Source organism: Stigmatopora argus, chromosome 17 (genome assembly GCF_051989625.1).
Source record: "Stigmatopora argus isolate UIUO_Sarg chromosome 17, RoL_Sarg_1.0, whole genome shotgun sequence".
NCBI classification, from domain to species: Eukaryota; Metazoa; Chordata; class Actinopteri; order Syngnathiformes; family Syngnathidae; genus Stigmatopora; species Stigmatopora argus.
In genome coordinates, this window is record NC_135403.1 from 11320550 (window position 1) to 11347264 (window position 26715).

The 26715-nt window shown below is 36.7% G+C and overlaps 2 protein-coding genes across 8 annotated transcripts; one reads left to right on the plus strand and one right to left on the minus strand.

Moving 5' to 3' along the window:
* The first annotated feature begins 182 nt into the window (after window positions 1–182).
* On the plus strand, window positions 183–26688 carry acad11 (acyl-CoA dehydrogenase family, member 11). 7 transcript variants are annotated; one of them, XR_013305843.1, is made up of 30 exons: window positions 183–496; window positions 573–672; window positions 976–1101; window positions 1171–1332; window positions 1406–1570; window positions 1636–1777; window positions 1851–1972; window positions 2319–2425; window positions 2893–3001; window positions 3221–3298; window positions 3375–3513; window positions 4248–4355; window positions 5324–5422; window positions 11359–11428; window positions 12081–12166; window positions 12253–12324; window positions 12824–12978; window positions 13058–13174; window positions 13587–13696; window positions 13763–13884; window positions 15073–15183; window positions 17616–17726; window positions 21114–21265; window positions 21335–21399; window positions 22491–22543; window positions 22642–22709; window positions 24193–24339; window positions 25557–25629; window positions 25701–25840; window positions 26579–26688. XR_013305843.1 is itself a non-coding variant. In XM_077624356.1 (20 exons), the coding sequence occupies exons 1-20, from the start codon at window positions 375–377 to the stop codon at window positions 13869–13871; spliced, it is 2298 nt and encodes a 765-aa protein (XP_077480482.1). In that variant the 5' UTR covers window positions 185–374; the 3' UTR covers window positions 13872–15034. The 7 variants fall into 7 exon arrangements, 1 of the variants encoding a protein (XP_077480482.1); XR_013305841.1 differs by having other exon boundaries at window positions 184–496; window positions 13763–13918; XR_013305840.1 differs by having other exon boundaries at window positions 185–496; window positions 13763–14768; window positions 22642–22865.
* On the minus strand, window positions 7079–9833 carry ackr4b (atypical chemokine receptor 4b). Its single transcript, XM_077624360.1, has 2 exons — window positions 9744–9833; window positions 7079–8766 (listed from the first exon to the last, which is right to left on the minus strand). The coding sequence occupies exon 2, from the start codon at window positions 8755–8757 to the stop codon at window positions 7642–7644; it is 1116 nt and encodes a 371-aa protein (XP_077480486.1). The 5' UTR covers window positions 8758–8766; window positions 9744–9833; the 3' UTR covers window positions 7079–7641.
* Window positions 26689–26715: the final 27 nt, after the last annotated feature.

Below are 26715 nucleotides of genomic sequence, written 5' to 3' on the forward strand. Positions count from 1 at the left end.
TCAAACGACACCGTCGCTTACACCATAGCACTCATGTAAGCCTAGTTGTCTGATGTGCACTGCAAACCAACGGGTTAAAGCTTTGTCACTTGTCGGCCATTTTGCGTCAGTGTTTTCCTGTGAACAACATAATCAATAGGAAATCGGAGAATTGCATCGTGACGGGTTGTAGTATTGTTAATCAAATACTAACCAAAAGACTGAATAAAATATGTATTTCTGACTAAGTAGTACTAAAAGGGTTGTATAGAAAAAGATCTCAGACAAGACGGTTTGCGTAAATTGTATTTTGACATCTAGTATATGTTTTTGGTATCAAACGCCAGAACTGCACTACCTGGAAAATTAATGATCAACTCGAATTAACACTGATCATGGACGAAATAACAACTCCGATGCGTCCCCAACATATATTTGACGAGGATAAACTCAAAAATTATCTTTATGCCAATTCGTACGTGTCAGAAGACGATGATCTCGCTGTTAGGCAGTACATGTGAGTTTGTGTTTGGTCCAAACAGTTCGGATCACAAATAAGTTTGGTGATGCTAACATGCTAATTGCTTTTCCAGTACTGGACAATCCAATCCCACTTTCTTGATCCGGACAACTTCCAAAAGTTATGTTCTCAGGAAAAAACCTCCCGGAGATCTGCTTCCTGGTGCTCATAAGGTAGATAGATCCCAACAAGTAATATTTCTGTGGTTTAAACACTGTTCGTACTTGTAATTGCAACGCTTGTAAGGCAGGGGGCGGGGCTCATATATTATTGTACTTTGTATTATACATACTGAAAAAAAGGTGCAACAATACTACTTTTATGTTTGAATTAATGCAATTTCTTTGGATCCCTCACTGTACATTCATCAACTTTTATGCAGACAACACAGATCTATTTTTAATTATAAAGGCTTCTTTCAATTCACAAGAATAAATCATGATTCAATCCTCTTGGGATTTATTTTTTAATATTAGGTGGACAGGGAATATCGCATCCAGAAAGCCTTGTATTCTGCTGGATTCCCTGTTCCCGAGCCTTTCCTCCACTGCACGGATGTCAACATCATCGGAACAGAGTTTTATCTGATGGAGCACGTTGTGGTACGTTTGAAAACAATGGCTAGATTGCTTAAATGGAATGTATGAAGTATAGAAATTGATAACTTGCAGGGACGCATATTTCGGGACCTTCGCCTGCCCGGAGTCATCCCGGCAGAACGGGCAGCTCTGTATGTGGCCGGCGTGGAGGTTCTGGCCAAGCTGCATTCACTGGACTTGGCTGTACTCAAGTTGGATGGCTTTGGAAAAGGACCAGGATATTGCCGAAGACAGGTTTTTTTTTTTTTATCCTCCTACCATTCACTAATTTCCACGTTTTTACAACAACAAAAAACTTTTCTTCTAGGTTTCTACCTGGACTAAGCAGTACAATGCATCATCTCACAGAAACATCACCGCCATGAATGAGCTCTCGGCATGGTTGGCAAGCAATCTGCCCGCCAAGGATCGCGACGTCACGCTGGTTCATGGAGATTTCCGAGTGGACAACTTAATATTTCATCCAACTGAGGTGCAGTTCAGCTCTCTAATTTTCTCGATGGAATGTAAAGTGACGCTCACATTGTGGCCCCTTAGGCACGTGTGCTAGCAGTGTTGGACTGGGAGCTATCCACCACAGGGCAACCACTGGCCGATCTAGCGTACTTCCTCATGCCTCACTATTGGCCTTCCGGCCTAGATGTAGTGAGTTCGATGGGCAGCTTGAGGGGCATCGAAGGTATGAGCATCGGCAAAGCTTATGTAAATCTTAAAATGAGACATATTTATTAAATAATCCTTCATTTGAGCAGGTATTCCCACAGTGGATGACCTGATCTCCGTCTACAGACGCTGCCGGGGGATCCTGTCCGCTTTGCCGCCTTTAAATTTCTACCTGGCACTCTCCTTTTTTAAGATGGCAGGAATCGCTCAGGTAATTTTGTGAATTTTCATGGTCGGAGGAGAATTATTTTGAGGCATTGTCGAAATAAAAAATGTCTAAATCGTCCTTTTTGAGGCTCTAAATGCAAATATTTGCTTGTAGTATATTTTTCATTTTATTTGCATTTTTTTTGTATAATTTAAAAAAATGGGATCAATGTCTTTGAATGCTTTTCACATGGCAAATATTTACATTGTACTATTTATATTTACACCCATGATCTAGAAAAACTCTTACAAAAGCTTAAAATATGTATATCATTCAAGTCTTAACATTTCACACTCTAACCAAGCCTAACACTATCCTCTCATTGTTTTTTTTTCTTTTTACAATAAAGGGGGTCTATGCACGCCACCTACTGGGCAACGCCAGCGCCCCCAATGCCGCCGAGTTAGGCCAGTGCGTCGAACCCTTGGCCGCGCTCGCCCTGGAGCTCGTGCAAAGGTTTGTCATCACCTTGACTTAAATGAAGGATTTTTAATCATCGGTGTCAAACATGCGGCCCGTTGGCAGGGAATGGCCCGCTAAGGGACCAATTCGGCCCGGAGTGTTGGGGGAAAAAAGCAGTGATGCAAAATCTACTCATTGCCTGCTATTGACAATTATGTCCAATTCACTTAAACTGGCTTTGGATGCTCATCTCCCATTGCCATTGACGGCGCTAGACGTCCAATCCATTTTTACTGAAAGCGTTATCAATGGCAGCGGGTAAGTTAACGTTTGGGTCAAAAATCGACTGGTCCAGCTCACATGAGATCTAGTTGGCATGACTGTGGCCTACAAACCTAACACACCTACATCGAAACAATATGTTTTTCCACCAACAGCTCTAAGGAGCTTTTACCAACAAACAATGTTTGGAATTTACCATCCAGCTGCGGACCTTTCTCATTCGTCTCCTCTCATTACAGACCTCTGGCTCGACAGGAAGCCGGGATATTTCTACAAACGGCCAAGGGCCGGGCGGTGCTCCAACAGGTGAAGGACTTCATGAAACAGCACGTGCTTCCTGCACAGAAGGTCAGCAGCGAGACAGAGCAGCCCTTTGTTGGCCTCCCCATTAAACCCTCCGAACGAGGGAAAGTTGAATAACACTGATTGGCCGAGCATGAGAACAAGACCGCTATTGATTTCACTCATAAGAATACAAGGCCATTCATCACTTTTGGCACCATCGCTGTCACTTTTATTCTGCCGAATGAAAGAGAGATCATTTGGACGCTACCTTTCTTTGCATAGGAAGTTGAGGAGTACTACATCAAATACGCTCACTCCCCGCTGAAGTGGAACACGCCTCAAATAATAGAAGATCTGAAGGTAAGTGTTATCATCCGCCTAAAAAAAAAGATGAAAGAAGTTCTAAACCACTTGAGTGACATAGTTGTGCGGTTAGGTGAAAGCCAGAGAGGCCCGGCTGTGGAACCTCTTCCTGCCTGCAGCAAGCGGCCTCACTCAGCTTGACTACGCCTACATCGCCGAGGAGACCGGACGCTGCCTTTATGCTCCGGAAGTTTTTAACTGCCAGGCCCCAGGTAAACATCCCGTGCACCGACACTTCGTTTAGATGACAAAGACTGATCTATAGGTTTATTATTGAGGCCCTCTTGAACCCGCTGCCTGAAAAGACACAGGAAGTCTGTCATTTGAGAGCCAGGGTTTCCCCCAAAAGCAAACAATCCATCCATTTTGTGTACCGTTTGTTATCAGCGTAGGTGAACTGGAAGCTATCTCTGAGCACTTGAAGACAAACAACCATTCACATAACTGTTTAAAGCAGAACTCGCTGACCTTTTTGGGAAAATCCTACTTTAACATGAAGAACTTGCCAAACTTATCGTATATTACGGACTATAAGTCGCACTTTTTTCCCGTAGTTTTTCTGCTTATCTATTTTTTTTTTCCATTCTGACCCCCAACAGCTTATGTTGTGTTTTATTTAGGCTATTGTTATCTCAAAAATGTTAGTTACAATAACAGATCCTTATTTCTTTAACTATAGTGTCTGTTCTTAGTTTCTGATAAATTAAAAAAACTGCCCCACAAAAATGCAACTTATTCTCCAGTACGACTTGTATGTATTTTTCCCCCAATTTTATTCCCCTAGCATTCTGTGGCTATTGCGACCTATAGTCTAAAAATAAGGGTATTTAATGAGAAGCCTTCTTAACTCTTTAAGTGTGGTCTTAAGCCCAGCATATTTTATTGCCATAAGCCCTCACCAGAGTTTCAAAGTTGTTTAACTTCAACCTATGTTTTTGGAACTCAGACACGGGTAATATGGAGGTCCTGCACATGTTTGGCAGCGAAGAACAAAAGACCACGTGGTTGGAGCCTCTGCTCAGAGGAGAGATTCGATCCTGTTTCTGCATGACAGGTAAATTGACCTTCATTTAAATAGAAAACATTCCAGGAATGTCTGAAAAAACATGCAATGACTCATTCTTGAAAAGCTTTTCATTCCATATTTTTTCAGCTGTTTTCTGTTTTTTTATGAAAGGCAGTGACTCATTTTCTCCTTGTTTCCTCATCTATTTGTTCACTATGTTTTATGGAAACAGCTGCTGGCTGGAGGTAATCACATTGGGCGTCAACATCCCCCTCAGGCTTTCCAAAAATGACATTGCCGTGTATATGGCTTTCCTGGATGTTATTTGGCATGTTCGCTGTGGCGGGAAACATGATGTCACCTTAAATGCTAAAATGACTTTGTCAATGGCGATCAGAATACAAATAATGATATTGGTGATATTCAAGTTCAGATACTATTAGAGGTACTGGTACCATAAAACACTAGCTAACATGATTTTTTTTACACTTAAAGAACACTCATTGGCTCCCATTGACAGCACTAGTAGATGTCTTATCCATTTTGATGGCGAGGAGCGAATGATTTTTTTTTTTTTGGCCCTGCCAGTCAAAATGTATTTAAAAGGCAGTTACAATAAAATGTCTATTCTCGTCAGGCCCAAGCATTTAATTGTGTCACCTGATAATTTTAGGGTAATTTCAGGTAACTTTCCTTTATCATTTAATGTTGATTTTAGGTCATTTCCATTCGTTTCATGTTTATTGGTCACTTACATGTCACTATCTGTTTGAATAGCTGTCCACTATAGTGACCGTATATCGTATAGATTGATTTTCTGACAGAGCTATCGATCAATGTCGTATCGCCATTTTTGTGAGATAACCGTAATGATTCCTGGTGTGCTAAAACTCTTAGGTCAATATTCGACCTCAGTGGAAATCCAATTGAAATCATAGAATACCAGACTGACTTGCCTTGTATGTCGTTAAAAACATATGCAACCTAGAAACTAAAACAAAGTTGCGGTTCTGCAGAACCCGATGTGTCGTCCAGCGACGCCACCAACGTGGCTTGCAGTCTCCGCCGAGAGGAAGATCAATTTGTCATTAATGGGAAGAAGTGGTGGAGCAGTGGTAAGTCCACACCTACTTGTTTTCTTCTTATGAGTCATCCTTCGTGACAGCGCACGTCACGGGAATCCTTGGAAGTGTTTATTTCCTAGACTGTTCGTGCGTGCGCTTGTTTACTTGTCGAGTACTTTGCATGGAAATGCTTTGTCGATTGCTGGGGTTTCAAGTGGGTTTTTCAGAATGATTTTCAAATACGATGTTGCAGGGTGAGTGGCATTTTTCTGGAAGGTGTTCTTTTGGGGTGAAAAAAATACCGTATTTTTGGGACTAAGTCGCACTAACCCAAGCATAATGGAAGATAAAAAATATATATGTGGCACTGGAGAATAAGTTGCATTTTGAGCAAACGAAATAGGCACCTATGATGTAATATAAACAGTTGTTTTGGATAACGATAGCCTAGTTGTTGGGGGGCAATAAAAGGCACATATGTCTCACCTTAGTACAGCCCCAGCTAAACAAAGAAAAAAATGCTACTTATAGTCCGGAAAATATGGTACTTATTCATTTGACTGCCAGGAAATTATCGGTTGTTTTTTTTTTGCAATTTTATGACATGCCAATGGCTAAAAATGGAAATTTGGAGCTAAATAAGAGCCTTATCCGAGGTCTAAAGATTTTCCAAGATTAGAAGCTTTTTTTTTCTCCATCTAGATGGGTCAAACTAATTTAAAATCCAATACAATTTTGTTGACCTCATAGATCCCACTGTTTATAAAATCTATCTCAACACCCTACGCTCCTCGTGTTGGAGATTTCTGCGCGCTAACCCACGCCTCAGATGTCATCCAAGATTAATTGGAAAATTAATTTAAGATAATTTATCAGGAATCTTGCAAAACATCTCGCAAGGTCCTGGCTTTTCTAAAAACTATGGAAAAAAAAAAAAAAAAGTTTCCCACCCCTGCTCCGAAGGGAGTCATAACGCCTCTCACTGCAATCTGAGCAAAAGCCAAAACAAAAGTAGACCTTGTTGACAATGACCCAATGCGTTCTCAGGGTGTTTTCTCCAACGTGTCCTCCTCCTCCCGTACTTGCTTTTGGCCTTCTCCAATGACATCCCCGTTCGTGACGCAGCAGAGTTTTTTCCTCCCCCATTGTTTCTTAGTAAACAGTGCTCTGGACACCATAATCCCTTCCAAATGGTTGCGGTCTACTCTTTTAGTTTAGCCAGTGCAGTGGAAAGAGGATGACTAACAGGTCCTGAGGATGGAAAGAATGATCAACTTTGGTGCGTGAGTTTACTTCAGCTTGCTTTGAGGTTTAAAGAATTTTGCCATTTAAGAAAAAATAAGGGAAGATGAAAGCTCTAACTATAAAACAGGAAACAGTCAATGCTTCAATGTAGAATAATAAACAGTTGTCTAGCAATTCCATGGCGTCAATTTCATCCTGAAGCCTATAAAAATATTGGCCTTCATTTGACTGAAGTGAACATCTCTAAAAGAGATCTATCAGTGCAAAACTAATAATACATCTATTATTTATTTACCAAAATACTTTCAGTTTGACGTCAGGAATCTCCTGACAACTTAAAACATAGTTATTTGTATACAGTTAAGAGAAAAGCTAACAACTTGCATTCCAATTGAACAATAGAAAAGAGTGAAAACATATTTAAAATGATTGTATAGAACTTGAGTGGTTTTGTCAACCCTTTTAATTCAATCAAAACAATTTACACACAATCCGATTAAACGGTGCTTGTAAACAATTTATGTACAGAAATGCTCATCTAAATGTTCAATACAACCGATGTCTGTCGAAAACCGTCACTTTTTAGGAAACACCCCCAAAAAATGTTTAAGGTGTCAACATGGCATCAAGTAGTTTTTTGTTACGAAAATTTTTTCTGAAAGAATTATCCCGGTGCGTTCTAAAATGGATTTTCTTTCCTGAATAAACAAACCTGCAATCGTAAAACCTGTTGACTTCTCCCCGCGAAACCTCACGTGCTAGCATGCGACTCCTTATCTTATGATTCAACGCAATCAAATTGATACGGTTTTTGCAACCTCATTGTAAATCCCTCATTATCTACTCGTTAACCTAGCATCTTGTCTTGTATGACTCAGTCCCTATCCACCTGAATAGCTGGACTTTTTTGTAGCCCACGTTCGGGCCGTCTGCTTGTTCTTGCAACCAAAATGCTCCTTTCGTGTTCTGGGACCTGAAGAGTATTAGTCATTCTCAGGACCCAAAAACTAGCTGTTGTTGTGCCTTTACATAGTGAAGGTGCTGGTGTCCGGTTCCTCGGAACCAGAGCGCGACTGGTTTGGATTGCGCGTAGTAAGCGCGATCTCCACCGCCGGCTCGCCGTCCCCTGCTCTGGGATGTCCCCCGAGTTGTTGTCCCAGATGCTTGGCGGTTTTCAGGACGTGTCCCCTGAAGGAGGACCCGACGAAGGCGTAGAGGAGGGGATTGATACAGGCGTGGGTTAGCGCTAGGCTCTCGGTCACTTGCACGGCGTGGTCCAGACCCTTGCTGACCTCGCAGTCTGTCACCAGCATGTAGATGACGTCCAGCGCCCTGCAAAGCTTCACCACGTTGTAGGGTAGTTGCGTCAGCAAGAATACGGCCACCACCGCCAAGAGAACGCGCAGGGCCCGCCATTTTTTGCCCCTCCGTAGCCCCGGCGCTCGGCTCAGCGCTCGGCCCACCAAGCCGTAGCACACTACCATCACCAGGAAAGGTAACGCGAACCTGAGAGTCACCTCCAGAAGTTCCAGGCTAGCCTTTGCCGGACGGCCCATGCTAGGCGGGTACACGGCGGTGCAGAACACCCTGTAGTGGGAATGCTTGACGGTGGAGAAGACCAGTTCGGGGACCCCCAGAAAGATGGCCACGGCCCACAAGGCCAAGCAGACCAAGAGCCACTGCTTCCGCAGCCGGGGACCCCGGACGGTCCGACCGGTGGCGGCGTGAGACACCGCCCGGTAGCGGTCCACGCTGATGCACGCCAGAAGCAGCATACCGCAGCTGAAGTTGGCGCTGTAGAGAAAGGAGGTCATCTTACAGGCGGGGGTGCCCAACCTCCAACCGTGCACGGCGTCGGCCGCCCAGAAGGGCAGCGTGACCAGCAGCAGCAGGTCCGACACGGCCAGGTTCAGGATGCAAACGTCGGTCAGGGTGCGCAAGCGGGAGCGCGAGGCGTAGACCTTGACCACCAGAGCGTTCCCGGCCAGGCCCACCACCAGAGCTAGCGAGTAGATGACCGGGAGGAAGACGCCGGCGAAGGAGCGCACCGCTTGTTTGTCGCACACCGAGTGGTCGTAGCTGTACTCGTAGCTGTCGTTTTGGTTGAGGTCCTGGTCGTCGTGGTAGTCGAAATCCTCCATGTTTTTTTTCTGCGTGAGAGGAGAAATGTTGAGCGGAATCTCTGCTGCACGCTTTCACTAATAGTTTAATCCGGAGACCCTGCATGGCCTCGACATCAACACATCAGTGAGCATCTACTCGTTTCCTTCTTCGCTTAACAATTATGACCAGCCATCGCCCTTAAAATTTGACCGAGGACTGAACAGATCAGAGAGAACATTTAGGCTTATTTGAAGTTTTTTTTTCAAATTTTGGGATGAATAAACATACATACTTTAATAATAAATAGAGCATTTTTAGTGTTCCCCTCCCAAAAAAACTGTATTTCCCTTTTTATTATATATTATAAACAATATGATCAAAAAATAAACATAGGTCTTTAACAAATGAAAAAAATCTCTAGATTCTAACTTGGATGTGGCCCAGGAAAAAGATAAATTTGGAATTTTTTTTAAATCCATTTTACTTTCCATGTAAAATCATAGAATCCAAAACCAAAAAGCAATCTCCTCCTGCATCAACAGTGATTAATTGATTTCCATGTTGTGGTCTGTTATCCAATGGATAAAACAGATGGAATGCTCCAAAAGATGTCAAGTATTTTCCCTCCGCATATTTAAGCCGGGAAGGATTAGTATTGTAAATAAAAAGTGGCAGCCTGGAAGCATTCATTCTTCTCCTATGACAACTTTTTAAAGATTTATTTAACCCAAGTAGAAACCAAAATATTTGAAATACAGACTTTATTGAGAGTTGTTGAACTATAAAAACATTTTTCTTTTCCCCATTTCAAAAAAATAAATAAAAACATAGCCATCTCTCATTAAGATTCAGTTTTATGACCATTTGGTAATAAAATAACGCTGGAGCCAAACTGACTTGTTAAACTCTTATACACAACTAAATTGTAAAAAAAAAAGTGTATACAAAAAATATATATGCAACACAGGCATTAAATTTGACATGAATTATAACCACAGTGGAAAAACAATTGTTAAATTCTTACCTTTTTTAGTCTGTTATCCCAGCAACGAACCGCCCAACGTTCATGCACACTTGTCGTATGGTTCTGCAGAGCCAAGTTGCCGCAGCAAAATGTAAACTCTGCAGCCCCTCCCTCCAACCACAGAGCACGCCCCGTCCGTCATAACACACGAACAAGCGTCCCATGCCATAAAAAAAACAGTCCTACTGCTCATACACTAAACTCATTCAGCCACAATAACTCCCTTTTTCTTCCTGACCGACTAAAATCAGCTACCGAAATGTCATCATTCACAATAGTTTAGTGGAAATTAGAAAAAAAGTGCTCTAATATTGCCACTTTAGAAAATTTGGATTGCAATTTTTCAACTTAATTATTTTGATTAACATTTAATACAAAGTTCTTGTAAAAAAAATCTATTTTTTTGTCAATAGGAATTCTCAAGTAGTTTTTCCCCGATCACAAAATCACTCTTCAATGTATTCTTTTTTAAAATTATAGCTTTTAAAATCATGTTCTTGCACTGCTTTTTTCCTATTTTTTATTTCTTTTGCCCAATTCTCCCCTTCTATTGTGATGTTTTGGTTTTTCCACTGTAGCAAAGGTTATTGTTCAGCGATATAATCAAAATGTCAGTTGCAACAGTGTTGTAAAAACCAACTGAATAAGTCGTGGCCCTGAACCTTAACCCAGTACTTGCCTTTTTTGGTCTGTCTGACTGTCTGCAATGCATCAAATGTGCTTGCAAGAATTCTTGAGAAGGTTCCTCCTGGCTGGTGTGCAGGTGGGGGGCTAAATCTACCTGCAGAAATTCCACTAAACAAAAAAGAACAGTCTAAAATGACACTGCATTCCAGTCCAGATGGAACGTGTTTGGGCTTGAAATCTTATCACTTATGGAAGAACAACCCGACATACTAAAAAAAAAAATGCTTAAGCCTTTGTAAGGCACTTATTCAACTCACTAGTTGCCATTGACGACGGTAGGTGTCCAATCCATTTTACCCAATCTGGCAACATAATAACATGGTTAGTTTTTTTCTTTTATTAATGAATATAGTAACTTGGTTGCAAAATAGTGAAAAATCTCAGCATATTGTCTCTCCTCTGGTTGCACAAAGAACTCAAGTTTACAATTATACCCCAAAATATTTTCACTTTAATGCAAAGATTGGACGTCTATCGCATCCGTGGCAGCCGATGAGTCGATTATGGAGGTTTTAGTATGGGAGCATTTACAAGCGTGAGCACAGATGTTCAATATCGCCACCATATTTTGGAACAGTCTGGTGTCCAGATGTCCCCCGTCCGTCTTCTGCTTTATGGAAATTAAAACAGGAAGGACGACAGATGTCTCTGGAAGTCGTGTGAGACAAAATAGCCACATGTTGACATTAAAAGCCGGCGAAGAAAAAAATCTGTCTCGTGTTGCCCTTGTGTGCCCCCGTCTGTCATGTAACGGTCTTGTTTTCCCAGCCTCGCCACTAAATGTCAATATTTCAGGAAGTGGAAATCAGCGAGTGGCCGCCTGTTGATTCTTTTCCAGCTGGGGCGACCATTCCGCGCACGTAGAAGGGGTCGTGTGGCGGTCAGGTGCTTAACATTTTATTTTTGTGTGTGTGTTTGGTCATCATAGGTGCAGGGAATCCCAGATGCAAATTGGCCATTGTGATGTGCAGGAACGCCAACGAGAGTGACGGCAACAGGTCAGTGGACGACAGAAATGACAGAAAATTGACATTTATATCATTCCTTTAAAATGTGGCAATATGTGTGATGGTCTTAAAATATGAGCATTCTCAGGTGAAAGTTTATTTTCTGTATTGAGTGCTAATTTTAATTCTAAACAAATTGTGTGCTAGATTTCTCACAATCAAAATGAATTGAAATTAAGATAGAAACTTCAATGAAATACAGTTAAAAAATTAGATCTTCAAATAAGAGAATCCTAGAGCACTAAAAGTAAATATATTTAATATATCTAAAAAAACAATCTTACATAGATACACTAACTTTTTACATTTGATAAATGTAACATTTCCATTCATATTTTGTTTTTTGATTATTTCTTAAATATATTCATTCAGGCATCAAAGTATATTCTTTGTTTGTGACTAACGTGATGAAAAATTCTTGCAAAATAACTCGCTCATTTTGATTTCACTCTTCTCCCTCAATGAAAATATCATTTTTAAAATAACTTTTACATTGCTTTTCCAATTACTGCTAAATATGAGTGTTGCATTTCCTTTATTATGTACACACCCAGGATATACACTCAGTCAGTACCTTCTCATTCAGTTGGGGGAAGAAAAAAAAACAGATACACACACTAATAATATTATTTAATATTTTCAGACACACTAGACACAGTATGATCGTGGTGCCAATGGATACGGAAGGTGTCAAGTTAATCAGACCTCTCACTGTTTTTGGACAAGACGGTAAAGAAAGAATTTGGCTGTTATACAATGATGATGACTTCATGATTATATGAAAAGCCACAAATTCTTTGTTTTTTTTTCACCAGATGCTATCCACGGAGGTCATTTTGAGATTCACTTTGAAAACGTGCGCGTTCCAGTCGCCAACATCATTCTTGGTAGGTGGAAATTTAAAAATAAAAAAAAAATCATACTCAACTTTGGGAATCATATATGCTGTTATTTATTTATGCTGTTTCATTTTTTTTGCCTATATATTTGCCCCCATGGTTTTCTTTTTAATTACTGGAAAAAAATAGTAAGAGGTAAAATTTTATTCATTTTAAAATCCCTTTGTAAAAACAGTAAGTCAAATGAAATAAAGATAAATGCAGGAAAAAGAGCATTTTTTTTCTTTATTTAAAAAATCTGCCTTAGATAAAATGACGATACATCATTCATTTAAACATGTATTTTATTTTTGATTTTTAATTATAAATGTAAAACCAAATTATTTTTGTAACCCTAAAAAAAGATAAAAATTGAATACATAAATGATCGTGGATGTCCAATTAAGTGGCTCTTTTTGTCCTTCTGCTTTGAATTTAAATTGAAATGACTTGAGTCGATGAACGTTGTGAACGCCACCATTTTTACAGCTTTCCTTTTTTTCACCAGGCGAGGGCCGAGGCTTTGAAATCGCTCAAGGTCGTCTGGGACCCGGCCGGCTGCATCACTGCATGCGAGCCGTGGGGATGGCCGAGCTAGCGCTCGAGCTGCTATGCCGGCGCGCCGCCGCCAGGCAAACCTTTGGCAAGAAGCTCTACCAACATGTAGGCAACCACAGGACCGTTCCTGACCCCTACCGAGCAAATGACATCACTACTAATAAACGGCTCTGTGTTCGCGCAGGAGGTGGTGGCTCATTGGATAGCGGAGTGCCGGCTGGCGATTGAGCAAACCCGCTTGCTCGTGCTCAGCGCCGCGCACGCGCTCGATTCACTCGGAGGTCGTGCCGCACACAAACAGGTAGTGTGGAAATTTAAAGCCCTGATTTCCGAGCTGAAATGGCTCATCGCGACCAAATAAGGCTAAATTTAATCCTAATTCGGCCTAGGTTTGAAGTGTCCAAGATCAATGTATCACTTCATGAGCAGTGGAGAGCTTGGTGAGCGTTAAGAGCCAACAATTATGGTCACATTGCAATTTTGCTGTGCTAACTAAATTGAAAAATGCATGTAGTCACTTGGAAAAATTTGGGAGCCCATCCCCAACAAAAATTAGGACTTTGGGGAAACAATTTTTATTTTTGTAATGGATTGATTATCAGCAAACATGTATTTTGTTCAACAAGACAACTCACTGGTCAAAGACAATTGTTCATGATTTATTTATTTATTTTACATTCCACTCTTTCTTCTTGTGTTGTTGACTTGTGCAGATTGCAATGATCAAAGTGGCAGCAGCAAGAATGGTGTGCAAAGTGGCGGACCGCTCTATCCAGGTGTACGGTGGCGCCGGTGTTTCCGCCGACTTTCCTCTGGCGAGAATGTGAGTCCTGTCAAACAGCGGAATAACCAGCAGTAAACCTGACTTTAATTTTTTTATCGACTTCAGCTATTCCCTGGCGAGAACTCTTCGTCTGGCCGACGGCCCGGACGAGGTGCACTTGTCCTCCATCGCTCGTCTGGAACTGCGGGATCAACTCGCCAAGGCCAAACTGTGACACTTGTGACAAAGTACTTTCATCTTTATCCTTCCTGCTATATACAAGTATGTAAAAAAATCATTTTGTATGTGATGACAAGTCTTTTTTTGAAGAAAGCTTTTCACAAATCGTAAGCAAAGACAAAAATAGACTGAAATGGCAACTTTACGGACCAAGTGAGTAAAGTCGTTTGTGATGGCAACACAATGAAAAGCAAATGTCACAAGAATGAGTTTATTCTTATGATGAATAAAAAAACAATTCACACTTATTAGTGATAATCAATGACGGATAAAATATCCTCATTTGAGAGTAATAGGCGTACAATGAGTTTGTAAGTATTTATTTACATTGGAATGCCACCGTCAACTAGAAGGTTGTCGTGCTTTTATCTTGGTTTTCGTCTTCACGTGTACCGGAAGTCATTTCCTTAGGTTCGCTGCAATTCATGAAAAAGAACAAAAATGTATACTAATCCTTTTTCCTTACGAAAAGATCATGCATAGTAAGGATTTTTTTCCTTTTAAAAAAACGACCATGTATAGTAAGGTTATGTTTCTTTACAAAAAGAATCACGTATAGTAAAGCTTTTTTTACCCTTTAAAAAAAACGACCATGTATAGAAAGCCTTTTTTTTCTTAAAATGGCCATCCATGGTAAGGCTTTTATTCTTAAAAAATGACTAGGTATAGTAAGGCTTTTAGTCTTAAAAAATGACAAAGTATAGTAAGGCTTTTTTTTTTCTTAAAAAAAATGCCCATGTATAGTAAGCCTCATCTCATTTTCTGAACCGCTTTATCCCCATTGGGGTCGTGGGGGGTGCTGGAGCCAATCCCAGCTGTCTCCGGGCCAGAGCCGGGGGACGCTCGGTGGCCAGCCGATCTTAAGGAGACGGACAACCACGTACACTGTATAGTAAGTCTTTTTTTTCTTCTTAAAAATCGACCATGTATATATAGTAAGTATAGTAAGGCTTTTTTCATAAAAAGGACCGTGTATAGTAAAGATTTTTTTCTTTACAAATGACCATGTATAGTAAGCTTTTTCAAAAACGACCGTGTATAGTAAAGATTTTTTTTCTTTACAAATGACCATGTATAGTAAGGCTTTTTGTCTTTAAAAAAATGACCATGTATAGTAATGCTCTTTTCTATAAAAAAATAAAAGCCCATGTCTAGTAAGCCTCATCTCATTTTCTGAACCGCTTTATCCTAATTAGGGTAGCACGGGATGCTGGAACCAATCCCAGCTGTCTCCGGGCCAGAGGCGGGGAATCGGTAGCCAGCCGATCTTAGGGTACAAGGAGACGGACAACCACGCACACTGTATAGTAAGTCTTTTTTTCTTAAAATTTGACCATGTATAGTAAGGCTTTTTTTTTTTTTAAAAACGACATGGTATAGTAAGGCTTTTTTTCTGAAAAAAACGACATAGTATAGTAAGGCTTTTTTTCTTTAAAAAACGACATAGTATAGTAAGGCTTTTTTTCTTAAAAAACGACATAGTATAGTAAGGCTTTTTTTCTGAAAAAAACGACATAGTATAGTAAGGCTTTTTTTCTTAAAAAACGACATAGTATAGTAAGGCTTTTTTCTTAAAAAAACGACATAGTATAGTAAGGCTTTTTTCTTAAAAAACGACATAGTATAGTAAGGCTTTTTTTGTTAAAAAACGACATAGTATAGTAAGGCTTTTTTCTTAAAAAAACGACATAGTATAGTAAGGCTTTTTTTCTTAAAAAAACGACATAGTATAGTAAGGCTTTTTTTCTTAAAAAACGACATAGTATAGTAAGGCTTTTTTTCTTAAAAAACGACATAGTATAGTAAGTCTTTTTTCTTAAAAAAAACGACATAGTATAGTAAGGCTTTTTTTCTTAAAAAACGACATAGTATAGTAAGGCTTTTTTTGTTAAAAAACGACATAGTATAGTAAGGCTTTTTTTGTTAAAAAACGACATGGTATAGTAAGGCTTTTTTCTTAAAAAAACGACATAGTATAGTAAGGCTTTTTTCTTAAAAAACGACATAGTATAGTAAGGCTTTTTTCTTAAAAAAACGACATAGTATAGTAAGGCTTTTTTCTTAAAAAACGACATAGTATAGTAAGGCTTTTTTTCTTAAAAAACGACATAGTATAGTAAGGCTTTTTTTCTTAAAAAACGACATAGTATAGTAAGGCTTTTTTTCTTAAAAAACGACATAGTATAGTAAGGCTTTTTTTCTTAAAAAACGACATAGTATAATAAGTCTTTTTTCTTTAAAAAAACGACATAGTATAGTAAGGCTTTTTTTCTTTAAAAAAACGACATAGTATAGTAAGGCTTTTTTTCTTAAAAAACGACATAGTATAGTAAGGCTTTTTTTCTTAAAAAACGACATAGTATAGTAAGGCTTTTTTTCTTAAAAAACGACATAGTATAGTAAGGCTTTTTTTGTTAAAAAACGACATAGTATAGTAAGGCTTTTTTTGTTAAAAAACGACATAGTATAGTAAGGCTTTTTTCTTAAAAAACGACAGTATAGTAAGGCTTTTTTCTTAAAAAAACGACATAGTATAGTAAGGCTTTTTTCTTAAAAAACGACATAGTATAGTAAGGCTTTTTTTGTTAAAAAACGACATAGTATAGTAAGGCTTTTTTTGTTAAAAAACGACATAGTATAGTAAGGCTTTTTTTGTTAAAAAACGACATAGTATAGTAAGGCTTTTTTTGTTAAAAAACGACATAGTATAGTAAGGCTTTTTTTCTTAAAAAACGACATAGTATAGTAAGTCTTTTTTCTTAAAAAAAACGACATAGTATAGTAAGGCTTTTTTTCTTAAACGACATAGTATAGTAAGGCTTTTTTTCTTAAAAAACGACATAGTATAGTAAGGCTTTTTTCTTAAAAAACGACATAGTATAATAAGTCTTTTTTCTTAAAAAAAACGACATAGTATAGTAAGGCTTTTTTTGTTAAAAAACGACATAGTATAGTAAGGCTTTTTTTCTTAAAAAACGACATAGTATAGTAAGGCTTTTTTTCTTAAAAAACGACACAGTATAGTAAGGCTTTTTTTCTTAAAAAACGACATAGTATAATAAGTCTTTTTTCTTAAAAAAAACGACATAGTATAGTAAGGCTTTTTTTCTTAAAAAAAACGACATAGTATAGTAAGGCTTTTTTTCTTAAAAAACGACATAGTATAGTAAGGCTTTTTTTCTTAAAAAACGACATAGTATAGTAAGGCTTTTTTTGTTAAAAAACGACATAGTATAGTAAGGCTTTTTTCTTAAAAAACGACATAGTATAGTAAGGCTTTTTTTGTTAAAAAACGACATAGTATAGTAAGGCTTTTTTTGTTAAAAAACGACATAGTATAGTAAGGCTTTTTTTGTTAAAAAACGACATAGTATAGTAAGGCTTTTTTTGTTAAAAAACGACATAGTATAGTAAGGCTTTTTTCTTAAAAAACGACATGGTATAGTAAGGCTTTTTTCTTAAAAAACGACATAGAATAGTAAGGCTTTTTTTCTTTAAAAAACGACATGGTATAGTAAGGCTTTTTTTCTGAAAAAAACGACATAGTATAGTAAGGCTTTTTTGTTAAAAAACGACATAGTATAGTAAGGCTTTTTTCTTTAAAAAAACGACATAGTATAGTAAGGCTTTTTTTCTTTAAAAAAATGACCATGTATAGTAATGCTCTTTTCTATAAAAAAATAAAAGCCCATGTCTAGTAAGCCTCATCTCATTTTCTGAACCGCTTTATCCTAATTAGGGTAGCACGGGATGCTGGAACCAATCCCAGCTGTCTCCGGGCCAGAGGCGGGGAATCGGTAGCCAGCCGATCTTAGGGTACAAGGAGACGGACAACCACGCACACTGTATAGTAAGTCTTTTTTTCTTAAAATTTGACCATGTATAGTAAGGCTTTTTTTTTTTTAAAAAACGACATGGTATAGTAAGGCTTTTTTTCTGAAAAAAACGACATAGTATAGTAAGGCTTTTTTTCTTAAAAAACGACATAGTATAGTAAGGCTTTTTTCTTTAAAAAACGACATAGTATAGTAAGGCTTTTTTTCTTAAAAAACGACATAGTATAGTAAGGCTTTTTTTGTTAAAAAACGACATAGTATAGTAAGGCTTTTTTCTGAAAAAAACGACATAGTATAGTAAGGCTTTTTTTCTTAAAAAACGACATAGTATAGTAAGGCTTTTTTCTTTAAAAAACGACATAGTATAGTAAGGCTTTTTTTCTTAAAAAACGACATAGTATAGTAAGGCTTTTTTTGTTAAAAAACGACATAGTATAGTAAGGCTTTTTTCTTAAAAAAACGACATAGTATAGTAAGGCTTTTTTCTTAAAAAACGACATAGTATAGTAAGGCTTTTTTCTTAAAAAAACGACATAGTATAGTAAGGCTTTTTTCTTAAAAAACGACATAGTATAGTAAGGCTTTTTTTGTTAAAAAACGACATAGTATAGTAAGGCTTTTTTCTTAAAAAAACGACATAGTATAGTAAGGCTTTTTTTCTTAAAAAACGACATAGTATAGTAAGGCTTTTTTTCTTAAAAAACGACATAGTATAGTAAGGCTTTTTTTCTTAAAAAACGACATAGTATAGTAAGTCTTTTTTCTTAAAAAAAACGACATAGTATAGTAAGGCTTTTTTTCTTAAAAAACGACATAGTATAGTAAGGCTTTTTTTGTTAAAAAACGACATAGTATAGTAAGGCTTTTTTTGTTAAAAAACGACATGGTATAGTAAGGCTTTTTTCTTAAAAAAACGACATAGTATAGTAAGGCTTTTTTCTTAAAAAACGACATAGTATAGTAAGGCTTTTTTCTTAAAAAAACGACATAGTATAGTAAGGCTTTTTTCTTAAAAAACGACATAGTATAGTAAGGCTTTTTTTGTTAAAAAACGACATAGTATAGTAAGGCTTTTTTTCTTAAAAAACGACATAGTATAGTAAGGCTTTTTTTCTTAAAAAACGACATAGTATAGTAAGGCTTTTTTTCTTAAAAAACGACATAGTATAATAAGTCTTTTTTCTTTAAAAAAACGACATAGTATAGTAAGGCTTTTTTTCTTAAAAAACGACATAGTATAGTAAGGCTTTTTTTCTTAAAAAACGACATAGTATAGTAAGGCTTTTTTTCTTAAAAAACGACATAGTATAGTAAGGCTTTTTTTCTTAAAAAACGACATAGTATAGTAAGGCTTTTTTTGTTAAAAAACGACATAGTATAGTAAGGCTTTTTTTGTTAAAAAACGACATAGTATAGTAAGGCTTTTTTCTTAAAAAACGACATAGTATAGTAAGGCTTTTTTCTTAAAAAAACGACATAGTATAGTAAGGCTTTTTTCTTAAAAAACGACATAGTATAGTAAGGCTTTTTTTGTTAAAAAACGACATAGTATAGTAAGGCTTTTTTTGTTAAAAAACGACATAGTATAGTAAGGCTTTTTTTGTTAAAAAACGACATAGTATAGTAAGGCTTTTTTTGTTAAAAAACGACATAGTATAGTAAGGCTTTTTTTCTTAAAAAACGACATAGTATAGTAAGGCTTTTTTTCTTAAAAAACGACATAGTATAGTAAGTCTTTTTTCTTAAAAAAAACGACATAGTATAGTAAGGCTTTTTTTCTTAAACGACATAGTATAGTAAGGCTTTTTTTCTTAAAAAACGACATAGTATAGTAAGGCTTTTTTCTTAAAAAACGACATAGTATAATAAGTCTTTTTTCTTAAAAAAAACGACATAGTATAGTAAGGCTTTTTTTGTTAAAAAACGACATAGTATAGTAAGGCTTTTTTTCTTAAAAAACGACATAGTATAGTAAGGCTTTTTTTCTTAAAAAACGACACAGTATAGTAAGGCTTTTTTTGTTAAAAAACGACATAGTATAATAAGTCTTTTTTCTTAAAAAAAACGACATAGTATAGTAAGGCTTTTTTTCTTAAAAAACGACATAGTATAGTAAGGCTTTTTTTCTTAAAAAACGACATAGTATAGTAAGGCTTTTTTTCTTAAAAAACGACATAGTATAGTAAGGCTTTTTTTGTTAAAAAACGACATAGTATAGTAAGGCTTTTTTCTTAAAAAAGACATAGTATAGTAAGGCTTTTTTTGTTAAAAAACGACATAGTATAGTAAGGCTTTTTTTGTTAAAAAACGACATAGTATAGTAAGGCTTTTTTTGTTAAAAAACGACATAGTATAGTAAGGCTTTTTTTGTTAAAAAACGACATAGTATAGTAAGGCTTTTTTCTTAAAAAACGACATGGTATAGTAAGGCTTTTTTCTTAAAAAACGACATAGAATAGTAAGGCTTTTTTTCTTTAAAAAACGACATGGTATAGTAAGGCTTTTTTTCTGAAAAAAACGACATAGTATAGTAAGGCTTTTTTGTTAAAAAACGACATAGTATAGTAAGGCTTTTTTCTTTAAAAAAACGACATAGTATAGTAAGGCTTTTTTTCTTAAAAAACGACATAGTATAGTAAGGCTTTTTTCTTAAAAAAACGACATAGTATAGTAAGGCTTTTTTTCTTAAAAAACGACATAGTATAGTAAGGCTTTTTTTGTTAAAAAACGACATAGTATAGTAAGGCTTTTTTTCTTAAAAAACGACATAGTATAGTAAGGCTTTTTTTCTTAAAAAACGACACAGTATAGTAAGGCTTTTTTTGTTAAAAAACGACATAGTATAGTAAGGCTTTTTTTTCTTAAAAAACGACATAGTATAGTAAGGCTTTTTTTCTTAAAAAACGACATAGTATAGTAAGGCTTTTTTTGTTAAAAAACGACATAGTATAGTAAGGCTTTTTTTGTTAAAAAACGACATAGTATAGTAAGGCTTTTTTTGTTAAACGACATAGTATAGTAAGGCTTTTTTCTTAAAAAAACGACATAGTATAGTAAGGCTTTTTTCTTAAAAAACGACATAGTATAGTAAGGCTTTTTTCTTTAAAAACGACATAGTATAGTAAGGCTTTTTTCTTTAAAAAACGACATAGTATAGTAAGGCTTTTTTCTTAAACGACATAGTATAGTAAGGCTTCTTTTGTTAAAAAACGACATAGTATAGTAAGGCTTTTTTCTTTAAAAAAGACATATAGTAAGGCTTTTTTTCTTTAAAAAAGACATAGTAAGGCTTTTTTTCTTTAAAAAAGACATGGCTGACAGGTTTGTTTTGTCCTCCCTTCCAATCCATTCCCTGAAACCAGAATGATATTTAAAAAGGAAAAACCCAATCATTTTTCCAGAGTTGGCTGGTGCTTGGTGTTCTTGCTCGGGCATCTTCTGCTTCTGACTGGCATCGCCGCAACATTCTCTCCAAACGTCTACGTTTACGTCGCTCTCAAATTCGTGTGCGGATTCGCTTTGTCGGGAGTCATTGCCAATGGCTTTGTGATCGGTGAGTGGAGCTTGAGGATAAATGTCAAGTTGGCACATTTTTTTTTTGTCCATCTGCGTTTGGTCGTAGGCGGCGAGCGGTGCGAATCGTCCAAGCTCGCCTTCTGCTCCATCATCGGTCACAGCTTCTATTCGGTGGGTCTGGCGCTGTTTGCGGCTCTGGCCTATTTGATCCCCGATTGGAAGATCCTCCAACTGGTCCTCTACAGTCCCCTTCTTCTAATCCTGGTCTTCTTATACTGGGACGCGTTCCCATCGGTCAGGCTGGTCCCGGAATCGGCTCGCTGGCTCCTGACTCACTTAGTGTAGATTTATAATAGTGAACATGGAAATGATCTGTTACTTAACATTGGAGAATATATACAATAGTCATGTACCCTTACTATACATGGACTTTTTTAAAAGAAAAAAGTCTTACTATACTTAGTCATTTATTTTAAATAATTGCCTCACTATAAATGGTCATTTTTGAAGAAACTAAGTATAGTAAGGCTTTTTTCTTAAAAAAACACATAGTATAGTAAGGCTTTTTTCCCCCCCAAAAAACGACATAGTATAGTAAGGCTTTTTTTTTCTTTAAAAAACACAATATAGTATGGGTTTTTTTCTTTAAAAAACGACATAAAGGCTTTTTTTCTTTAAAAAAACGACATAGTATAGTAAGGCTTTTTTTTTTTCTTAAAAAATGACTTTCTTTAAAAAACGACATAGTATATAGTAAGGCTTTTTTTCTTTAAAAAGCAACAGTATTGTAAGGCTTTTTTCTTAAAAAAAAAAACATAGTATAGTAAAGCTTTTTTCTTAAAAAAAAAACGACATAGTATAGTAAGGGTTTTTTCTTTAAAAAAAAATGACATAGTATAGTAAGTTTTTTTTTCTTCTTAAATAACAACATAGTATGGTGGCAAAAACATTGGGTCAGAACCTGAGGTGGGAACAGGTTCAAATCAGGAATGAGTTCAAATTCACCACTTACATCTTTAAAATCATTTTCCAATGTTATTGAGGTAATGGAGAGGAGAAATATAACTTCCAATAGAATTCTTTCTGTTGTTGCTGTGGTCCAGTGGCAAAGACATTGGTTCAGAATCTGAATTGGGACCTGTTTCGAATCAGGAGTGAGTTCCAATCCAGCACTGAGAGTGCTCATCTTGTTTACCAATGGAGTTGAGGTAATGAAGAGGACAAATATGTCTTTTGATAATTTCTTCTTGTGATCATCATAGGTCCAAAAATGCTGTATCTGAATCTTTGGTGGAAAAACAAGTTCAAATCAGGAGTGAGTTCCAATCCAGCACTGAGAGTGTTCATCTTGTTTACCAATGGAGTTGAGGTAATGAAGAGAATAAATCTGACTTCCGATTCTTCTCCTTCTAGTTGTTGCTGTGGTGCAGTGGAAAAAACATTAGGTCAGACCTTGAGGTGGGAACAGGTTCAAATCAGGAGTGAGTTCAATGCCACTGTTTGCAATTCTCAAACTGTTTATTGAGGTACTGAAAAGGAGAAATATAACTTCCAATCACTTCATGTCAGAAGTCACTGCGGTCCAGTGGCAAAGACAATGGGTCAGAACTTGCGGTGGGAACAGGTTCAAATCAGGAGTGAGTTCAATTCCACTCTTTGCAATTTTCAAATTGTTTACCGAGGTAATGAAAAGGATAAATATAACTTCCAATCACTTCATTTCAGAAGTCACTGTGGTCCAGTGGCAAAGACATTGCTCAGGACTTGAGATGGTGAAGTTCAAATCAGGAGTGGGTTCAAATCCACTCACAACATCATGTATTGTTGTTCTTAATCCAGGAGGATTACTTGGCAGAAATCCCGCACGATTGTAAGGCTTTTGGGTCTAAATCTTTGAATCTCCCCAGCGCTTCGTTCGACCTTCGAATATGAGGAGGCCTCAATACGTTAGCGGCGGCGCGCTTGGATCTCCCTTCACTTTCTTTCGCGCTAATACGCAGCTCTCGTCCCCAACCGCAACGCGGTCCGCGTTCCAGGCTTTTTGGGGGGGAAAATGACCATGTATAGTAAGGCTTTTTTCTTGCAAAAATGACCATGTATATTAAGCCTTTTTTTCTTGCAAAAATGACCATGTTTAGTAAGGCTTTTTGTGTTGCAAAAATGACCATGTATAGTAAGGCTTTTTTCTTGCAAAAATGACCATGTATATTAAGCCTTTTTTTCTAGCAAAAATGACCATGTTTAGTAAGGCTTTTTGTGTTGCAAAAATGACCATGTATAGTAAGGCTTTTTTTGTTGCAAAAATGACCATGTATAGTACGGCTTTTTTCTTGCAAAAATGACCATGTATAGTAAGGGTTTTTTTGCAAAAATGACCGTGTATATTAAGGCTTTTTTCTTGCAAAAATGACCATGTAGAGCAAGGCTTTTTTTGTTTCAAAAATGACCATGTATAGTATACATGGTCATTTTTGAAACAAAAAAAGCCTTACTATACATGGTCATTTTTGAAACAAAAAAGCCTTACTCTACATGGTCATTTTTGCAAGAAAAAGGCCTTACTATACATGGTCATTAAAAAAAAAAAAAAAACCTTACTATACAATGTATAGTAAGGTTTTTTTTTTTTTTTTTTTAAATGACCATGTATAGTATACATGGTCATTTTTGCAAGAAAAAAAGCCTTACTCTGCATGGTCATTTTTGCAAGAAAAAGGCCTTGCTCTATATGGTCATTTTTGCAAGAAAAAAAAGCCTTACTATACGTGGTCATTTTTGCAAGAAAAAAGCCTTACTATACATGGTCATTTTTGCAAGAAAATGCCTTACTATATATACATGGTCATTTTTGCAAGAAAAAAGCCTTACTCTACATGGTCATTTTTGCAAGAAAAAAGACTCACTATACATGGTCATCATAAATATTCATGTACAAAATATAATAAACATCAGTCTGTGTTTCAGATACTATTTTAGACCAACAGAGGGCCCTGCAGGCCCTGATGGTGCACCACGCCTATTGTAGACGCAGCCGAGTTAATTAAGCGCATGCGCAGTGACCGATCCTTTTGCCAGCCTTTCCCATGCTGTCGGTCGACAAGCACGCCAACGGTAAGGACTATTCTTTATTATTACTATTCCTATCCCAATTCACTGGCCTAAATGCGTTTTCATCACGCTATCGGGAGATTTTTTAGCAATCAATTGAGCCCAAAACGCCAACAAATATCTTAGTTTAATGCCAGGTTTAGCACACCGTCGACAATTTAAGTTTGCGCTGCTTTTCCTCGCCGGCTCTGTGCCGTATGTTACTAGTTAACATTAGCGTTAGCGTCACGATTTGACTTCAAAAGTATGTTGTCCGTTTTCTCTCCATTATTGAGTCGTGTGGCAAGACTTTAAATTTAATCAAACAACGCCGAGTCATCAACCGACAGTTTGCTGGGTAAATGCTCACTCTAGACACCCAAAGGCACGATTTAGTCCCTGTATGTAATTATAGTTTTCATTGCGAGTGCTTAACACCCGTTGCCGATTTGTAATTGTTGTTTTTACAAAAAAAAATCACTTCTACAAAGCTGTTAACGTCTGTCTGTATATTTAATCGCCGTATGCGAAACTATTAAGCCAACTTTCTCCTAGCTCACTGGTGTCAAAGCGGCGGCCCGGGGGCCAAATCTGGCCCGCCGCGTCATTTTGTGCGGCCCGAGAAAGTAAATCATGAGTGCCGACTTTCTGTTAGGATTAAATTCAAATGAAGACTATACATGTATATTATATTTCCTAATTTGCCCCTTTTTAAATCAATGATTGTAGTTTTTATTTCATTTTTTTCCTTTTTGTGTTTTTAGTTCAAAAAGCATTTAGTAAAATCTAAAAATATATTTCAAAAATTCTGTTTTCCACTCTAATATTGAACATATTCCCAAAAATATTTTGTTTCCTTTTGAAATGAAAAACAAATAATTATAAGATATTTTCCCTTATGAAGAAAAAGCTCAAACAAATATTTTTTTTAGATCTATAAAAACTGAATATTTAGGGCTTTTGATAGTTATTTTTAATCCAATTTAAATAGAAAAAATATTATTTCAAAAATGGTCCGGCCCACGTGAAATCGAGTTGACGTAATTGCGACCCGCGAACCAACCCGAGTTTGACACCCTTGTCCTAGCTGTTAATGTCAGTCTGTATATTTAATCGCCTTGTCTGGAAAAGGAAGAATAGCACTTGGCACTCGCTAACTAATTTCCATTTTTTATCTTGATCGTTTATTAAATTTCTTGTAAGATTTCTGCTTTTTGTGTGTGCAAATTTTCCCTGTTTAGCACCAAGATGCAGCTCTTCTCGCATGCCTAGAGCACTATTGAGGTTATAGAAGAGAAGAGGAGACTGGGCCAGGTAAAACTACCAAAGTTGAATCTCCATTCTATATATTCTAACTTTTGCTATTTTTTTTTTGCATTCAACAGGCCTGGGAGATCTTCCTCGCAAGTTGCCCACTTGAAGTCTCTGTACTTCTGAAAATCCAAATGAAATAAAAGCCTAAATCTCATCATGGTGATGTTTCACTGGCCATTTATTTCCACAGCTCTTTGACTAAATCTTTAAGGTGAGAAGGATCTCAGTTAATGTTAGATCAGGAGTTCTAAGTATTTATTCCCCTCATTTTTTTCCTAAGTGTATATACCCCGTTTTATTTTCTAAATGTTTTCCCCCCAGCTTTTTTTTTCAAATTTTATTTTCTAAGTGTATATACAGTTTTTTCCAAGTGTTTATTCCCCATTTCTTTTCTAAGTGTTTGCCCCCCAGCTTTTTTTTCTAAATTTTATTTTCTAAGTGTTTTCCCCCCAGCTTTTTTTTCCTAATTTTATTTTCTCCTAATTTTATTTTCTAAGTGTTTTCCCCCCAGCTTTTTTTTCCTAATTTTATTTTCTAAGTGTTTTCCCCCCAGCTTTTTTTTCCTAATTTTATTTTCTAAGTGTTTTCCCCCCAGCTTTTTTTTCCTAATTTTATTTTCTAAGTGTTTTCCCCCCAGCTTTTTTTTTCAAATTTTATTTTCCAAGTGTTTTCCCCCCAGCTTTTTTTTTCAAATTTTATTTTCTAAGTGTTTTCCCCCCAGCTTTTTTTTCCAATTTTTATTTTCTAAGTGTTTTCCCCCCAGCTTTTTTTCCCAATTTTTATTTTCTAAGTGTTTTTCCCCCCAGCTTTTTTTTCAAATGTTTTTTTCCTAATTTTATTTTCTAAGTGTTTTCTAATTTTATATTCCAAGTGTATTTTACAAAAATAATTCTAAGTGTAAAATTGTTTTGTGAACCTTTAACTAAAATGTCTTGTCTTATGTTTCCAGGTGGACAAAGCAGAGAAAAGACTGGCTACACCAATCAACACTTCAATGTAATGACAACTAAGTATGTTAGAATTGAAATGTTTACCTGTAAATAAATTTTTTAACTTGGATTGTTAATTGCATTTTTTGTTAGATAA

What these genes read in the sequence shown, in the direction of transcription:
- acad11 (XM_077624356.1), top strand. Translation starts at nt 375, where the DNA reads ATGGACGAAATAACAACTCCGATGCGTCCCCAACATATATTTGACGAG. An exon ending in TAATATTTCATCCAACTGAG is followed by an intron (nt 1,571 to 1,635) that starts GTGCAGTTCAGC and finishes GTGGCCCCTTAG; the next exon opens with GCACGTGTGCTAGCAGTGTT. An exon ending in CAGCTTGAGGGGCATCGAAG is followed by an intron (nt 1,778 to 1,850) that starts GTATGAGCATCG and finishes TCATTTGAGCAG; the next exon opens with GTATTCCCACAGTGGATGAC.
- ackr4b (XM_077624360.1), bottom strand. Translation starts at nt 8,757, where the DNA reads ATGGAGGATTTCGACTACCACGACGACCAGGACCTCAACCAAAACGAC.